The 17,491-nt window shown below is 42.2% G+C and overlaps 2 protein-coding genes across 4 annotated transcripts in view; both read right to left on the reverse strand.

Annotated features, from left to right (window-relative positions):
* Positions 1-70: 70 nt before the first annotated feature.
* Positions 71-7,368, reverse strand: slc5a11 (solute carrier family 5 member 11). The gene is made up of 16 exons (XM_005925416.2): positions 7,295-7,368; positions 5,888-6,040; positions 5,054-5,125; positions 4,861-4,965; positions 4,713-4,772; positions 4,496-4,600; positions 4,291-4,396; positions 4,127-4,207; positions 3,833-4,038; positions 3,107-3,242; positions 2,818-2,925; positions 2,579-2,729; positions 1,738-1,906; positions 1,096-1,311; positions 604-778; positions 71-494 (listed from the first exon to the last, which is right to left on the reverse strand). Exons 2-16 carry the CDS (start codon positions 6,038-6,040, stop codon positions 265-267), a joined length of 2,073 nt encoding a protein of 690 aa, XP_005925478.1. The 5' UTR covers positions 7,295-7,368; the 3' UTR covers positions 71-264.
* A 2,017-nt stretch (positions 7,369-9,385) lies between these two features.
* grid2ipa (glutamate receptor, ionotropic, delta 2 (Grid2) interacting protein, a) overlaps positions 9,386-17,491 on the reverse strand; it is a 25,431-nt gene continuing 17,325 nt past the window's right edge. For all 3 annotated transcript variants that reach the window (XM_005925413.2, XM_005925415.3, XM_005925414.3), the window contains 11 exons: positions 16,494-16,825; positions 13,146-15,575; positions 12,924-13,011; positions 12,439-12,528; positions 12,106-12,302; positions 11,863-12,018; positions 11,484-11,570; positions 11,268-11,397; positions 10,979-11,097; positions 10,716-10,880; positions 9,386-9,497 (listed from right to left, as the gene is read on the reverse strand). In XM_005925413.2, coding sequence (XP_005925475.1) covers positions 9,417-9,497; positions 10,716-10,880; positions 10,979-11,097; positions 11,268-11,397; positions 11,484-11,570; positions 11,863-12,018; positions 12,106-12,302; positions 12,439-12,528; positions 12,924-13,011; positions 13,146-15,575; positions 16,494-16,825 — 3,875 coding nt within the window. In that variant the 3' untranslated portion in view covers positions 9,386-9,416. The remainder of the gene's footprint in view (positions 9,498-10,715; positions 10,881-10,978; positions 11,098-11,267; positions 11,398-11,483; positions 11,571-11,862; positions 12,019-12,105; positions 12,303-12,438; positions 12,529-12,923; positions 13,012-13,145; positions 15,576-16,493; positions 16,826-17,491) is intronic.

Genomic DNA, 17,491 nt, shown 5'->3' on the forward strand with positions numbered 1-17,491 from the left:
CAAATATTATTGCTCATAAATGGTCTCTTCTTTGGGAAAGGAAAAAAACAAGTTGCCTGCACTCTGTCCATTACTTGAGGGGTTTTTTTTGTTGTTGTTTTTTTTAAGCAACAATTGACATGACATTTTTATATGATTCGTATTACAAAAAGTCAACCACATTTTTATAATTTTTAAGATAAAACTTTACAAAGAGTGAAAAAATAAAACATTCAAATCTCTACAGTCTTTCATGCAGCCCATTCTTTGTCCATTTACTGCCCATCAAGCCCAGTAACCAATGATAAAGGCGGTTACAGAGAGGCAAATGATGAGGTTTGCATTAACAATGAGTTGTAGACGAGGCTTTTCCTCCAGAGAACAGATCGTTTGTTCAGGTGCAGGAAGCGGAGCGGGATCAGCTTCCTTGTTCCGTCTCTCCATCCCACACAGCCAGTAGAGGGCAGACATCAGCTTGGACTGACTGCGTACACTGCTGGCAGACGATGCTGAATCTAAAGGGTTAAAAGGAGAGAGGGAGGGGAAAAATAACTTGGAATTGTCTCATAGATGCGTTGAGCTGAAGAGTTGCCAAATGGAAAAGAGAGCAGGACAAAGACCCACCTTTCCTGTGATGACACGCGTTTCCATTGCTGCTTCCCACCTCTCTCCCAGTGGCTCCCACATCATCAGTCTGAATAGCAATTACATCTAATGTTGTGCTGCTTTGCTCTGATGCAAACACCTGCTCTCGAGGCTTCACTGGGTCGAGTCTTGTGAACCATGTGAGTCGACTAATCTGTTTTTTGTTTTTTTGTTAAAGAAACAAAAGTGACAGTCAAACTTTCTGAGAGTTAAAGAAATCTGTATTGTAGAGAGGTGCGACTTACACTGCATATGTTGAAATGTTCTCTTCAGACTTTAAAAGGTAATTAACAAGACAGTCTCATTATAAATGTACCCTGTGGTATTATTGACACCTAGTGGTGCTACAGAGCGATGTTATGAGCTGATCTTTGTAATGTTTCCATCCATCCATCCATCCATCGCTCATGTCTTAGCAAAAGTGTGTTTAAAGACAGTCGGCATTTTCTTGAAAGTTAACAGTGGCTTCACCTGCTCTGGTTTTGGCTCCTCTGTAGCCAAGCTCACTACAACCACCACAACGAGGGTAATGAAGGACAGCAACATGGAGAAGTAGAGGTAATGAACATATTTTAACACTGCAGGTCTGTCGTCCTCTTCATAGCACAGTGGAGCAGGGTAGATGAAGTCCAGTAACATACGAATACACCCGACCACAAGGCCAATAGCCAGGCCCCAGAAAGCACCCTGCACCAGGGAGGGAGTCAAACATCAGCATTATACACAGTATAATGGAACATGAATACACACTCAACGGCCACTTTATTAGCTACACCTCATTAATGCTGGGTTGGACCTGCTTTTTGCCTTCAGAACTTAACTTCTTTAGGGCATAGATTCAACAAGTTGCTGGAAGCATGCCACACCAAACAGCTACTGTGCCAAGTCACTTAAATTTCCTTATTGTCACATTCAAGTTCAGCAAGTCGTTTTGAACACGTCTGTCAGTCACATAGCAGCATTTAGTTGTTGCCATGTGAATGGCTGTTTAGATATTTGCAGTAGCGAGAAGTTGAACAGGTGTGCCTAATAAAGTGACCAGCGGGTGTATTTTCCATGAATTACTTGATCAATCGCAAGAACATTCTGAAGAAGAAGAAAAAAACAGCTTGCCTTCTCATTGGTCCTCTTCCAAAAGCAGCCCATGAGGAAGATGATGGAGACGGGGGGCTGGAGGTAAGTGCTGATGGACTGGATGTAGATGAAGAGCTGGCCACCCTGACTGGCCTGGACGACTGGAATCCACAAAACAGACACCACAACCAACACAAGCACAAACACTCTGCAGCACACACATCAAACCATAAAACGGGCGTTATGCAATAATAATGAGGTTCTGCAATGCACAGATTTGACAAAGAGCAGAAAACTAAAGGCGCTGGAATCTAAACGACACAATGCATTTAGCCATTATTGAGTAAAGTTTGGTGGATGAGCTCACATAAAGGGCCTTATACAAAGCTTTCTCAGACAGGACCACTTTAATTAAAGTAGGTTGTTATTTCCATCTGTAGTAATTCATATATGAGCTCTCTTATGGGATCACCCCACTCTTTCATTTTGCATGCATGCAAAGCTGGAGGCGGGGAGAGCAGCATCAAAACGCCTCTTACAGAACAGAGCAGGCATCAAAGACCACAAACATTACATTCATTAAGTCAGACAACATAAAAAGAAGGAGCTGAGGTGGGCGTGGGATTCAAAATAGCTTGCAGAGGCAGCAGCAGCAACTTAAACAGTGTCCCCTGTGTGAGATTTGTTGATTGAATCATAAAAGTTTACGCAGGTTGGCATTAACAAGATCGACTTACTGAACTAATACTATGCTCAGTTTTCCAAATGTAGATGCTCTGAGAATAAAGTGCAGAAATGCTTTTCTGCTCAAACTTCAGTCTCAGCATACGATATACATGCTGCATGTTTTATATCAGAATGCCCTGACGTGGTCACATACCTGCCCACAATCATGAGCTCCCATTCAGAAGCACGGGATCTGAAACTCTTCCACAAGTCCATGGTAAAAATGGTGCTGGCACTGTTAAAGATGGAGGTCAGCGAAGACATGAGAGCAGCAATCATCACAGCCATCATCAAGCCCCGCAGTCCTGGGAGGAAAGACGCACAGTTACCATAAAAGACTCATCACGTAAAGCATGAAGCAGGAAATGAAGTGCAGCAGAAAGAGTCTCTCACCTGCAGGAAGAAGCTCCATGACCAGTTTGGCATAAGCGATGTCTGAACACCCCACTGGATTGCCACAAATCTCTCTGCACACCTCAGGTTCTGCACAAGCCACTTCGTCTATGCACAGTAGAAACACACACGCGTCAGTCAAACTCAAATATCCACAATATTTTTGTTTAGTGTTACCTAAATACCTCACACACTTTCAGCACCATTATGGAGGCTAATGTTATAATATGCAGTAATAAATGTATGTCAAACACAGTATTCCAGCTGCAGCCTACAGTTCTCACTGTACCTGTGTAAAGTATCCTGCTGATCATGCCGGGGATCATGATGGCAAAGAAGGGCAGAACTTTGAGGTACGCAGCCAGCAGGGAGCCTCCTTTTGCATGGGTCAGGGTCTTGGCAGCCAGAGAGCGCTGCACAATGACCTGCAGAGAGTCCCGAATTAAAAGCTGACCAATAAATATATATATAAATATATATATGTAAAGCAGGTAACTACATATCTGTGTAATGTAAGGCAGAATGGAACCACAAAGCTTACTGCTATCACTCAGGAATTTGTAAGATATCAGGGGCTAAACAGATGCTGCTGTGTATCTGGAAAGACTGTAAATGCTAATTAAAACTAACCATGCTTTTTCTTATCTCACTTCAGTTGGACCTTTGAAACATGCCAGCTTCTTTACGGAGTAATTCTCAAGATGAGGATTTTCAGATTAAAACTCTCTGAGTACTTCAGAGAAAATTTTTAATCGGCGTCAACAAGATGTAAAAGCTCTAAGTTGTACTTTTATATTTTATAGATGAAAGATCTCTTGACATCTTACATCTTAAATTATTTTTTAATGCTCATGTTGGTAAATCAGGGCTCACGAGCTCTGAACTGCCTTCACTGTAGAAACGAGGTTTGCCTATGAAGTCTTTGATTTGAACTCTACCGATTAAACACTCTCTGAGGGGAAAGCTTCCTTTCATAACTTTAACTTTCATAACTTTAGCTTTGAAAATCACTGACCTGATCAGAGCACCAGTACCACATGGAGGGGATGGACATGCCGACAATAACACCAGGCCAGGGGAGGTCAGAAGTCACCGGATCTCTGAATATGTGGAAAGCATCTTCTCGGGGGATGCCACAGGTCGAGTTGGGTACACGAATTGATGGGATGGCGTTGCCGTAACCCTCCATGAAAGCATTCCAGCCTCCAACCTCCACAAAACCTACACATAGAGACTAAATAGTCAGATCAGCTGGATCATAAAGGGTTGGAAACTGGAAGCTGTGATTTTCACTCATATCCTCACTTACTGAAGCCCATGAGGGTCAGAGCTCCTGCCAGCATGATAGCAGTCTGAGCTGCATCTGTATAGATAACTGCAGCCAGACCACCTATGAACAGCAAACAGCACATTATGCACTTCTAGAAGCTGGTAAAATACAGAACAGCCAACATGAGCGGGACTGTAGCTCACCTGCTACAGTATAGATAGCAGTGACTAACAGCAGCAGCACCACAGCCAGGTAGATGTTCCATTGTAAGGCGAGCTGAATGAACAGGGCACCTGCATACATGTCCACCTGGCCAAAAACACACATAGGTTTATGCTAAGAAACTAGAAAGAAATTAACCCAGATAAAGCTTCACAAAATAAATCACTATTGTGGATTATAGCCTACCGATATTTTTGTAAAGATGTAAATAAATAAGGAAAGGATGGCAATAAACAACTGAGTTCTTCTACCACCAAACCGCCTCTGCAGATACTCTGGCATCGTTGTCACCTGTAGAAGAAATAAGGTCAAGCCCTATGAGATCACGGGGGAATAAATGACCAAAATCATGCATGCAACAACTTATTGTTTCTTTTGTTCAGAGTGTGTGTAGAAAACTCACACCAGAGGCAATATAAATGGGTAGGAAGAGCCATCCCAGCAGCAGTACCATCATCATACCCTGTCAGTTAACAAATATCAGCACCATCAAGAATTTAAACCTATTAATATTTCATATCAAAGTTATTTTTGACAGATTATTTTCTTACATTCCACTCGTATGCAATGGCACCAATTCCCGCTGCGGCTCCTGACCCTGCCAGGCCGATGAAATGTCCACTGCCAATGTTACTGGCGAACAGCGAAGCACCCACCTAAATATAGATGAGAGTCCGAATCAGAACATTTTGCCTCCATCTGACTTTTAAAGTGTGCTCTAGATAGAGTTTCTGCACAACTCACCGGCCACCAGGTCATGTTCTTCCCGGCTAAGAAGTATCCATCCACCGTGCTGCGCTTTGTCCTCCACATGGACTGGAAAAAACATGGGAAATGTTATAGAACCTCTTAAAGGTAACAGTAACAGAAGACCTATTTATTCATAATGCTGAGATGGAATCTATTTGTAAGATAGAGATTAAGTTAAAAGGCTTCTAAAACTTCTAAGACAACATATCTCAGGGACCACAAAACCCAAATTTCGCTGCCCAATCCCAAATCTAAACATCCCTCGTATCTTCTGTGTATAAATTATCACAATGCGTCTGCTTCTAAAGATCCCGGCTGGCTTTCAGACCCACCGGCTCACTTATTTTAGCTTGTAGAGCTACAAAATCCACCCATGTAGGTGAACTCTGTAGCTTCATGTGCCTTCATGTGTCAACACAGGTACCTCAAATCCACCTTTTTACATTTAGAGGTGTTTTCTTTGTTGTTATCAACAAAAAAACACTGCATTCTTACTGTCGCTGGACAGTAATATGATCTTTAATCTCCATTTGTGAGCATCCAGGTTATCAAAGGAAGTTAATTATAGGAGAAGGGCAAGAAAAGGGGCAATATAAAAAAGTGGAATGTAAATTCTGATAAAGGTTGATACAGATCACTCAGCTCTCATTGAAGGACATTTGCCGATTGCAAAGATTAAGTAAGAAAAAAGCACTGATACAGATACTATACAGAGGTCTTCACAATATGTTTTATATTTAAAGGCATTAGATCTGAATTCGTTTTAGTTTGTATGACAAAGAATACAGATCGCCATGTAAAAATGTTGGTATCATTTTCTGTGCTTACCCATAGGCCGACTCCCAGCACCAGTAGAAAATAGATTACCAGCACCACTATATCCACGGTGTCAAGCGTACTGCCATGCCCTGGAGATGGCGATGTGGATGGGGATGGGGGCACGCTGGTCCCCTGGCGTTCTACTGGAAGGTCAAAGGTCATCTGGAATCCAAGAATTTAAAGTCAGTCTCAGGAGCCGACAGTGAATGAAGTAGAAAATTCTTTTCACCTTAAACACAGACATAAAATCCAATTACCAGACTTTTTTTTTTTACACATTGCTAGAACTGGGTTGGACTGGCTTTTTTCTTCATGGCATAAATTCAGTTAGTTTAGCAAACGTTTCTCAGAGATTTTGATCCAGATCGACACGAAAGCATCACACAGTTGCTGCAGATTTCTCAGCTGACCGTATGTGACAGGAATCTCCTGTGCCACCACAGTCTGAACTGTTGACAGAGTGGATCCTTGCTTTCATGGTGTTTACACCAAATCTTTTTTTTTATTTTATTTTTTTGAAGGGATGCCAAATGCTATCATTTTTCTGTAAAGCAAATTTACCTTGCCTATGGGTATAAATAAAGTTACCTTGACCTTGACTCTACTATCCAAATGTGCAGCAGAAATCAAGACTCATCATCCAGGCAACATTTTTACAGTCTCCTTTTGTCCAATGTTGGTGAATCCATGTGAACTGTATCCTGTTCTTAGCTGACAGCAGTGGTATTCGGTGTGGTCTTCTGCTACTGTAGCATGTCTACTTTAAACATTTGACATGTTGTGTGTTCAGAGAAGCTCCTCTGCATACCTTAGTGGCAACAAGTGTGTATTTGCCTTCTTGTCAGCTTGAAGCAGTTTGGCCATTCTAGTCTGAGGCATTTTCTCCCAGAGAACTGCTGCTCACTAGATATTCTCTCTTTTCTTGGACTATTCTCTGAAACCCTGGTTGTGTGGGAAAATCCCAGCAGATCAAAAATTTCTGAAATATTTAGACGAGCTCATCTTGCACAAACAACCTTAATAAAAAAAAAAACCCTCCATTCCAATGCTTGGTTAGAACTTCAGCATGTCCTCTTGAGTTGGCACAGTTGCTGCCATGTGATTAGATGATTAAAGATTTGCCTTCATGAGCAGTTGTGCAACCCAATGTGTACCTAATAAAGTGGCCAATGAGTATATGTACGCGTGTGCAGTTGAGTTGACCACCATGTCAGACAGACTGCTTTATACAGCACCAAAAGTACTTCACTCTTAAACACATCTGCTGGCTTGTTTAAGACTTAGTCAAAGTTCCTCCAATATAGTAGAATTAAAAATGACAAAACAGCTATATCTGAGATAACGGCAACAACTGCAGCTCGCCATTTTACCCTCTTTGGCTTTCTGTTGGATATTGATTGAATAAAACAAGCTTACCTTTCAGTACACCGTCACACTTTGTATCATTCCAGCTGGGCTCTCTGCAAGTCAACTCGTGCAAGCCAACCGATTCACAAATGTGTCACGAATGACTTGGGAATCAAAGCTTCTTCCACTTCCATTCCAAAAGATCAAACTCCACTTTTACCTCGTCCACGACACGGTGTAGTTAAAATGTAAGAGATTTATTACTCCACACAGGGAAGTCTTTTCACAACAGAGTCCCGTTGCCAGTAAAATAACTGTGATTGCTGAATGTGTTAAATGCATGTAAAATACACTAAAGATGTGGGCAGTGATAGTATGCTATCAAAGTAACATTGAGATTGTGTGTGTGTGTTCACGTCCAGGAGAGAAAAATGCAGATACAGGCTTATCTTACAAAGACAAAGGCTCATTAACACTGCACCTCAGTAGCAGAGATTAACTGGTTGCAGCAATGCCATGTGGAGCAGTAATCAGGTTGTAAGGACACGGGTATATGAGGTGTTTGATTTTGCCCTGGCATAAATACAGTCCATTCAGCATTCCTGTATAAAGACAGCTTAAGTTCTGAAGAAGACATTCACCCAAATGTGGATCTCACACAGCTCTTTATATTTGTCAGATTTAGATTACAATACAAAACACAGACTTAACACTTAGTAGGCCTTAAATGAACGCCAGTGCCTTAGAGGTTTACATTCTGTACTTTAGCCAGAACATTACAACTTATACCATTAGAAAACAAAGGTTTTACTGACTGCACACGTGACTGTTACCGTAATAATTTGTCTTATGATTTCAAAAAATATTAGCTATAAGCTTCAGTTTTTACAAAGCACTGGAATATCTGAACAGCTGGTATACTGCGTTATTAGTTGTGTGTGAAAATGATATCAAATGCTGCTACACGATATGATATTTCGCCCTCTCAGTGGTATAACTCTATGGTCCCATCATATCACACATTCAGTAAAAGAAATACTTGGGTAATACATTAAAGTAACAAAGTGCTTTATAAATTGTAGCGTATGTTTTCTTCATATTCTGGCTTATTCTGTACAGTCCACACGCACAATATAATCCCTATTTACACTTTAATAGATATAACACCAAACAGTGGACTACAGTTAAACATTCATTTATTGCACAGTGCCCGCTGTAAGATCCACATAATCCCACTTCGGCAATCTGTTATCAGTGTCTTCGAGACTGGAGCCAGTGTCACCTTTATATACGTACATGTTGGTAGGATAAGAAGTAAAGCATTATATAGGAGCAATGCAGAAACAAAATGAACAATCCAAAAAATAAATAAATCCTACTGGTATATTGGCACGGTTTGAGATGGAAAATTCCACCAACAGTGACTTTGAGCCAATGATTCATATACACAAGTTGGTAGGGTCAGGAGTTAAGCATTATACAACAGCAATACAAAAAAAAAAATCTTACCACCACAGCTGGCATGGTAGAAAATGGAAAATTCCACTGAAACTAAAGGAGTGCTGCAAAGAATGCATCCTAAGCTGAGGACTTACTTAAGAAAACAAGCATCACTTAGTAAAGAATTTAGGTTACATTCAGTGCGGTGGGCACCTTAAAAAGGTCAAACTAATTCAAAAACTGCTTTTTGTACTTTCATCTGAACCAACGAGTGTGAATATATTTAAATTAAATATCTATTTTTGGATCTATGTCTTAATCGTGGTTATGCCACAAAGATTTTATTAAATCATTGTCGTACCGCACTATGCAGGTGCTCAATGACCTAAACTTAGAGGGCTTAGAGAAATATTACTTAAACTATGCGATGTTACTGAGCGACTATCAAACAGCAGAGTTATCCTGAAGGTTAAACAAGGTTGCAGTCTACTGACTGGTCTTCATCATTGAAGATACATATAATATAGTACAACACTGGTCTAAAGCTACATTATCTGTCTTTGATGCCAATGTTTCTGCTTTTCCCTTCATCTAACTTGTTTTTTTTGCTTGGTGTTGTGATGTGTGGTTTATGTGCTTGTATGTTAGTGTATTTATATACTGGTATATGTATATAGGATGTTTGTGTACTTGGGTATACTTTGTTCTGTATGAACAACTGCATGTTGTAATCTCCACACGTGCATGTGTGTTACCAGGCCAGCGGGGAGGCCATTCGTGGACTCCTGGGGCTTTTTGGGATTTCAGCGACTTGCTGATCACTCAGAGCTCTCTGTGGCAAAGAAATGCAGAAAAAAGATGATGCAGGATTTTCTTTTAATTTACTTTTATATACATCCTTTGTTTTTCCATGTAGTATTATTTTTAGTTTTTCTAACCTACTGCTTTGTTGCATGCATCCTGCTTATTGAAATATGTAATATTTCTAGATATATATTTGTATTTTTTGTGACAGTCGTTGTGCGTGCCTTATATGGACAAAAGTACTGGGCCATGTGTACAGTACACCTGCAGGAGGTGCTCAGCCATGGAAACCTATGCCATGAAGCTCCAGGTGCACAGTTTTTGCGCTGATGTTAATGATGTAGGTTGCACTGGCTGACTCTGCTCTTAACTTTATTTGGTCTGCCCCTTTGTAGCTGAGCTGCTGTGGTTCTTAAACACCTCCACTTTTCAATAACACCTTTTAGAGTTGATTGTGGAATATCTGGGAGGTGAGAAACTTCATGAACTGACTTATCCCAGTGATGTTTATAAAAACCAGAAGGTACGGGCAGGTACTTGATTTTATACACCTGAAATCATAGACAAAGAGGTGTAGCCCTGTACTTTTATTCATGTGGTCTACTCACTACATAGAAATGTTAATAAACAGGTGTAAAAAAACAAAAAAAAATAAATAAAAGTTTGATAAGTTTGAAAACCACAAGCACAGCAAAGTTCAAAAAGAAAAAGCAGCAGAGGAAAAAGGAAAAGCAAAGAGCTGCTGCACTTAACATACTGAACACTAAATGCAAATGATAGAAATATGCAAAACAGTGTTACATTTTTCAAAACTCTGCTTTTTTAAAATTTAAAGTATAGCATCTAAAACCTCCAATATCAAACGTCTGGCGGGCTGGAACACGTTAATGAATGCTGAGTGTTTACAAAGTGGCCCTGCTAGTTTACATCATGAAGCTCATTATCAGTGCTGTAACCTAGCAGAGTGCTTTTTTGATTTAATGCAGACAGTGCTCATTACTAAACACAATGCACGGCCCTCTCTAAAAATAAAAACACTGGCAAAGCAGAAAATATAGCAAGTAATGAGGCAGTCATCAGATGATAACACAGTGCAACTGTTTATCTGCAACCTTTTAGGTTATGCATCACAAGCGGTTGAGCAAAAGCAACTGAGACGGCTGGGAGGGAACTACAAAGGAAATATGCTGCAGACGCAACAAAGATAATCATTTGAATGAAGAATGGCTCAATATTTCCTGCTCACCTCAAACTTGTTTATGAATTCGGCAAAGATACCAAAGAAGGCCTCGGTATTTGTGGCTTTGCCGTCTTCTCCAAAGTAGGAGGCAGTCTTGCTGAATTCTTCCATGGCTCTCTGTTGGAGAGACTCCAGAGACTGGATTGCAGGATGACTGTTTTCCAGGAAATTCTTAACACCACAGAGTTAAGGCACAAAAATGTTTAATCTTATTTACTACATAGTGTTTTCTTTGTCCCCTGACCCCAGTGAGGGGGTTTTAAGGATACACTCATGACAACAGCAAAGCGGTCGTCAGAGGTCGCAGGCATCTTCTGACAAGCTGAGCGAATGTCCTGGATTGTGGTATGAAGGTCATTCAGATCGGAGGTGATGTTCCTCTGGTTTACTAAAAGCAGGTGTGCGTGCAACATAGGAAACCAGAGGCAAGAGGAAAAAGATGCTCAGAGACAAAAAGCAGATCTAGCCAAAATGAAAACAACCACTTAAATTTGACAATCGTGCCAGTACATTTTTGGCACTCTCAACGAATGTTAAAAGGCAAATGTATGTATCTACCTTTTGCTGCAAGTGGAACCATCGTAAGATCTTTGGAAAAATCCAACACATCCGGGAAATGTTGACATAACGATTTAACCAGGATATGCAGAAATGTTGACTTCCCGTCCACTGTTTTAGTTGTGCTCAGCTGCACGTGATATTGTGGAGTCATAAAATACACATGCAAGCCCATACATAAATACTCCATAATATGTTAAATATCATTCGGTGTACCTCTGTAAGGAAGTTGATCTTAAAGCCTGTAGTTTTGTTGGTTTTAGGCTGGCTGTTATTCAAGTAGTTCCCCATCGCCAACACAAACTAAACAGGGCACAAATTAGTAAGCAGATCTGTTATTGTATCAACAGTAATTTAGCTTGATCGTTAATTTTCACCCCTAGTTTATGAGTGTAATTTTTTTGCTCCAGTAATTTAATTTTTCTTTTTTTCTTCTTCTTTCACACAAAAAAGACATAATTTAGCGAATGTCCTTCTTTGCTTCTACAGTGACTCTGTCTCTTATCAGTATCTCACAGACTAGTCAAAAAAGTATGTGGTATTTTCATGTGTTTCTAATCTACAGTGACATAACCTTTCTGAACATATGGGCTACCTCTAGTATTTTAGCTAGCTTCTTGCTGGTCTTCAGCTCCATGGAGGCGTTGTAAATACAGTCATATGCTCCTTTCAGCTCCTCTGTCTTCTCCTGAAGAGAACACTTGAAGAGGAGGCACTGGAGGCGGGTCTGGTACTCCGGTACTGATAACATCTGATATATGCACAACAGGCAGATCAAGATAAATGCAAGATCAATGAAACTCAAAAGTAGCCCGGTAACGGTAAACCAAAACTGTACCTGCAGCACAAACTGATCTGGCTCGCTCAGTTTGCTGGGGTCCTGTCTATACTCTTCATATTTTTTGACCTCCTCTGCATCGGGGGCATACAGTAGCAGCTGTTTAATGTGGGCTGGCTCCAGCCTGTCTGTGGCCATGTTCATCAAAATCTGACGCAGTTCCCCTGGAGACAGCTTCAGGTGGGCTATCAGGATGGCTAGAGGCAGAAGATAATCATCATCAAAGTACTTAACTCTGATTCACAGAGCTACAACTATGGTTTCTAACTTTCATCTTGACATCTTAATTACAAATGACATTTGAAAAATTTTATTAAAGGCAGTCATACTCACAGGCATTGTAAGCTTTCTTATGGGACAGAATTTCTATAACATCTTTCTTCTTGAAGGTTTCTAGCTGAGGGGATGGTTCTGGGGCAGGCACTGAAAATTAGACCGGGGAAGTTAAATGTCAAAATTTAGAAAGGTAGATGAGAGAGACTGGACAAACAGATTTAGTCTAAATTTTCCTTTTACATAGCTTACATTGATTTCTTAGAGGCAAATTATATAGAGTACAATGACAGATCAAGCCAAGGTCCTTCAACCCAAAGAGGAAGCTGCCTCGTTCTTTGTTTAAAAATCTCTGTATCCTTGGACTGTGATTAAAGACATCTGAAAACCTGATATGTTGACGTATAATGTTGTCTTCCCATCAAATGAATCACTAATCAAAGTATTTTTCACTCTTTATACTGGGCTTCCCTAACTCTTATGAATATTTAGCTGTGCACACAGATAAAAGCACTCCAGTTAGGCACACAGCCCCTTATACTCACTGGCGCTCTTCTGTGTTCCAAAGTGCAGCTCCAGATCCAGATACTTCACCATGTCATGCAGTTTTTCATAGTCAGAATTTGCTCCCAACTGTTAGAAACACAATTTTTTTTTTGTTTAAAAAAGGTCTAAATGTTATAGTTTTGCAAAATATTTTACATTTAAAATTCTAAATCTAAACTCGGTGGCACTTTGAGAAGCTTTGGCTTCCAATCAGAACTCACCTGTCCCCATATTGTCCCTTCTGAGTTTTCCACCTGCTCCCAGCGCAGCCTCTTTACACTCATATGGTTGGAGTCCATTCTGGACAGACTAGGTCTTGGTAGAGGTGGAGGGGAGCAGGGTGGGGGAAGAGGAGGAGGTGGTGGGGGCTCTAGGTGCTCCGTGGGGTCAGAAAGAGAGTGGGGGAGGGACTGGGGCTGGCTCTGGCTGTGGGATTGTTTATGGTGAGGCTGGGATTGTGACTGGTGTTGAGATTGCAGCAAATGATGCGAGGGCTGTGACTGTGGGCGGGCAGTTTGGGTGGAGGACTGGGGGTGTTGAGGCAGTGGCTGAAAAGTGGAGAGGGTGGGTTGGTGTGGCTGCAGGGGTTGAAACGTGGAGAGAAGGGGCTGGGGCCTGTGAGGCTGCTGGGGAGGGTGGATGACCTGAATCTGGTGCTGGTAGTCCTGAGGAGGTGGCTGTGGGGTCATGTGATGGATGTGGTGGATCTGAGGAGTGCTGGAATGGTGGTGCGTCTGCTGGATAGAGTGGGGTCTCTGGGGGGAGGGTTTTGTGGGCTGGGGGTGGTGGGTTTGGTGGATCTGCTGCTCTTGGTGCCTCCCCTGCACCGACACTTCAGTTTGATGATGGCCCTTTAGACTTCTCCTGCTCTGATGGGAGTGCCCATCCCGATTCAGCTGAACTGGGAGGGATGCAGGCTCTTGCTGGGTTTGATGCAAAAGCTCTGTGGAGGAGTGATGGGGCTTGGGTTGGTGCATTTGATGAGCCTGATGAAGAAGCTCTGTAGAGGAGTGGTGCGCCTGGGGTTTATGAATTTGATGGAGCAGCTCAGTTGAGGAATGGTGGGGCTGTCCTCGATGCATCTGGTGGGCTTGGTGGAGAAGTTCGGTGGAGGAGTGGAGAGGCTGTATTTGCTGCATCTGTTGAGCCTGGTGCAGGAGCTCTGTTGACGAATGATGGGCCTTGGATTTGTGCATTTGGTGGAGCACTTCTGATGATGAGTAGTGGGCATGGACTTGCTGCATCTGTTGAAGCATCTCAGCAGATGAGTGGTGGGCCTGGGATTGCTGCAACTGGTGCAGCACCTCAGCTGAGGAATGATGAGCCGGGGCTTGGTGCATCTGGTGGAGCATCTCAGTTGAGGAATGGTGGGGCTGGGGTCTTACACTCTGATGACTTTGGTAGATGCCCTCTACGTACTGACCTTGTTGGCTGGGATGGCCTGTTGGTTGGGGTGGCGGCTGGTGTGGGGGAGGCGCAGAACGGGACAGACGTCGGTGATGATGAGTCTGGTGGGCCTGCTGCTGCTGTGCTTGGCGCATCATGTAAAGAGGGTGGTTTGCGTGGTGATGGACGGAGTCTGGAGAGGGAAGAGGAGGTAAGGACTGAAGAGGAAGAGGTGAATGGGCTTTCTGCTGCGTTGGCTGGGCAGGCATCGAGTGGTGGCTCTGGTAGATCTGCTGCAGCTGTTGCTCTTGATACGCTTGCTGCTCCTTATAGGCTTGTCGCTCCTCATAGGCTTTTTGCTCCTCATAGGCCTTTTGTTCCTGGTAGGCTTGAAGCTCCTCGAATGCTTTTTGCTCCTTGTAGGCTTGAAGCTCCTCGAATGCTTTTTGTTCCTTGTAGGCTTGACGCTGTTCATATGCTTTTTGCTCCTGGTAGGCTTGACGCTGCTCGTACGCTTGTCTTTCTTGGTAGGCCTGTTGCTCTTGGTACAACTGTTGCTCTTCAAAAGCTTTTTGCTCCTCGAATGCCTTCTGCTCTTCATAAGCCTGTCTCTCTTTGAAAAGTTTCTCTTGATAAGCTTGTTGTTCCTGCAAGGCCTGCTGCTCTTGCAGGAGTTGTTGTTCTTCAAAGGCTTTTTGCTCTTCATATGCCTGCCTCTCCTTATACGCCTGTTGCTCCTCATAGGCTTGCCTTTCCTGGTAGGCTTGTTGCTCTTGGTAGGCTTTTAGCTCTTGTATGGTAGCATGCACCTGTAGGTCTTCCCTTGTAGGGAGGACTTTATGCAAGGAGTGGCGTTTAGGTGGTGGATTACTGCGGGGAGGAGGTGGGGGAGGAGGGCCGGATTTCCGGCGGATGGGCACGTATGTTCTTGGGGAGTGTTCGGGAGTGTAGCTTAGTTGCTGCTGCTGTTGCTGCTGTTGGTGCTGCGGTTGACTCTGTGCAGGTGCTGGGGGCGGAGGAGGCGGAGGTGGATCATTGAACTGGACTGGTGGGGGTGGAGGAGGGGTCATGGGCGGTGGGGGAATGTGATCAGAGGAAGATGAGTAGGTCAGAGATGAGGCATTTTCTTCTCCACTGCTGCTCTGGACATCACTCGGGCTGCTGAGCTCTGGAGCGACAAATCCTCCACTTTCTTCTTCATCCACCACCAAATCGTCTTCATTATCATCATCCTCTTCATCTGGGAAGCCCATCTGCACAACATCCTGGCATTAACACCAATTACACTTCATTAGACCTAATGCCAAAGTGGATTTTTTTGGTACATTTGTCAAACTACAAGAGTTAACCAGAAATAAAATACATAAATGTGTAAGCAGGTTCTCTACAACCTCCTCAATGTATTTCAATGCAAATGCTGCAGTTAAGTTTTTAAATCCTTTACATGCTCTTTCATTTGAAGATTTATTTGTCAGGTCAACAACAGCTTGTGAACCTCTCTCTATGACACATATTATTCTATAAATTGTCTTTGATTTTAAAAACACCAAGGTCAAGGCAGTCCACCTATGAGAAAACCTTAAGATTGGCAGTAAATTTTAATGATGCTTTATGATGTTGTTTTGAAGTCACAGAAACAACAGAAATTCACTGAGGGTAACAGACTATTCTGGTCAAAGATAATTTCATAATACTTTAAAATAAAGCACATAGAACCCTTTAAAACATGCAATTCTTAGTCACAAAAATAAAGAAAAGACAATTTTTATTCATCTTTCATGCTGGATTGAGCAAATATGACATGTTGTACTGCAAAAATAAAAATATAAGCAGATAACCTACTCCAAAATAGGAGCCAGAGGCATGAGACAGATTGACCTATACAACAAGAGAGACTAAACTGGTAAACTGTTGAAATCTTATATTAAACAAACTGGGGAAACATGTCCCAGCATCTTTTATTACAAACACAGAACAATGTCTTTGTGTGTCCTGTGCTTTGTGGCCACAAAGGATTTAACAGGCATTTTATTTTTTACTGCATAAAGCACCTTGTAGAAATTAAAGGAGTTTTGATTACTGTGAAAAGTTAAACATTAGTTTTCCCAGTAGCTAAACAGTTACTCGATGATAATTTCATTTCAGTGCTTTGCAAAATTGGTGCAGTGTTAATGTGATTCTACCTCTTCATAGTCGTTTTCAGGAGTCAAGAAGTCATCGACAATTGCCACCCTCTGTCCCAGCTGCTCGCTCAGTGCATCCAGAAAGCGGTCCGTGTCTTCAGAGCGAGGCGGTTTGGAGAAGGTGTAACGGCGCTTGCTGCTGCGGTGAGCAGGGGGGCTAGACGGGTAGTCAGGGGGTTCTGGAGGTGAGGGAGGGGGACTGTCAAGGCTGATGTAAGGGTTGGACTCCCCACTGGTCTGGCTTGTTAACCCTGATGGGTAGAACTGGGATTGTGGGGGGCTGGGGAGAGGCTCCGGCCAGGATGTATGGGATGAAGGGCCTTTGCGACTACCTAGGACAAGGAAATGATATATTGTAATGATGACAACAGAATCTTGGCTTTCTTAATTATGTTGAAATGTAGCAGTTAAAAGAAATGTCTCTTTAATGATACCTTGCAGTCAGTGAATTATGAGAACAAATACAAGTAATGATTCTCGTGTTCATATTACATACAGTAATTACATTACTATCAGAGAAATCTAATTTTTGACTGACAGGTGTACTTAATGGTGTGTTTTCTAGTTCCACATCCACCATCACCAAATATGTATGCAGCTCAGTGTTCGATGCCAGCACTTTGTTACTGATGTAAAATTTTTAAATCGTCAGAGCCTAACCCAGTGTGATCCAGATTTAATTTGTGAGGACTGCTCTGATCCTTCCCATGTGGGTCATAAAAAAAAATTAATTAGCCCTTGGGAAAAGAATTTTTTGAGGAGATTAAATTTTGTATTTGTCTCAAACCTCTGCTCTGCTGTGTATTTATGTACAGCAGGAAAACAAATCTGTTCGTTTAACCCAGGATTTTTGTATATATTTCTTTTTCTGCAGCCCTTTTTTGTCATTCCCCTTCACTTCTATGTTTTCCCTAAAATCTCTCTCCCACACACACACACACACACACACACACACACACACACACACACACACACACACACACACACACACACACACA

The sequence above is a fragment of the Haplochromis burtoni genome, unplaced genomic scaffold (genome assembly GCF_018398535.1).
Source record: "Haplochromis burtoni strain Fernald_Lab_line unplaced genomic scaffold, NCSU_Asbu1 Contig_81, whole genome shotgun sequence".
Taxonomy (NCBI): Eukaryota; Metazoa; Chordata; class Actinopteri; order Cichliformes; family Cichlidae; genus Haplochromis; species Haplochromis burtoni.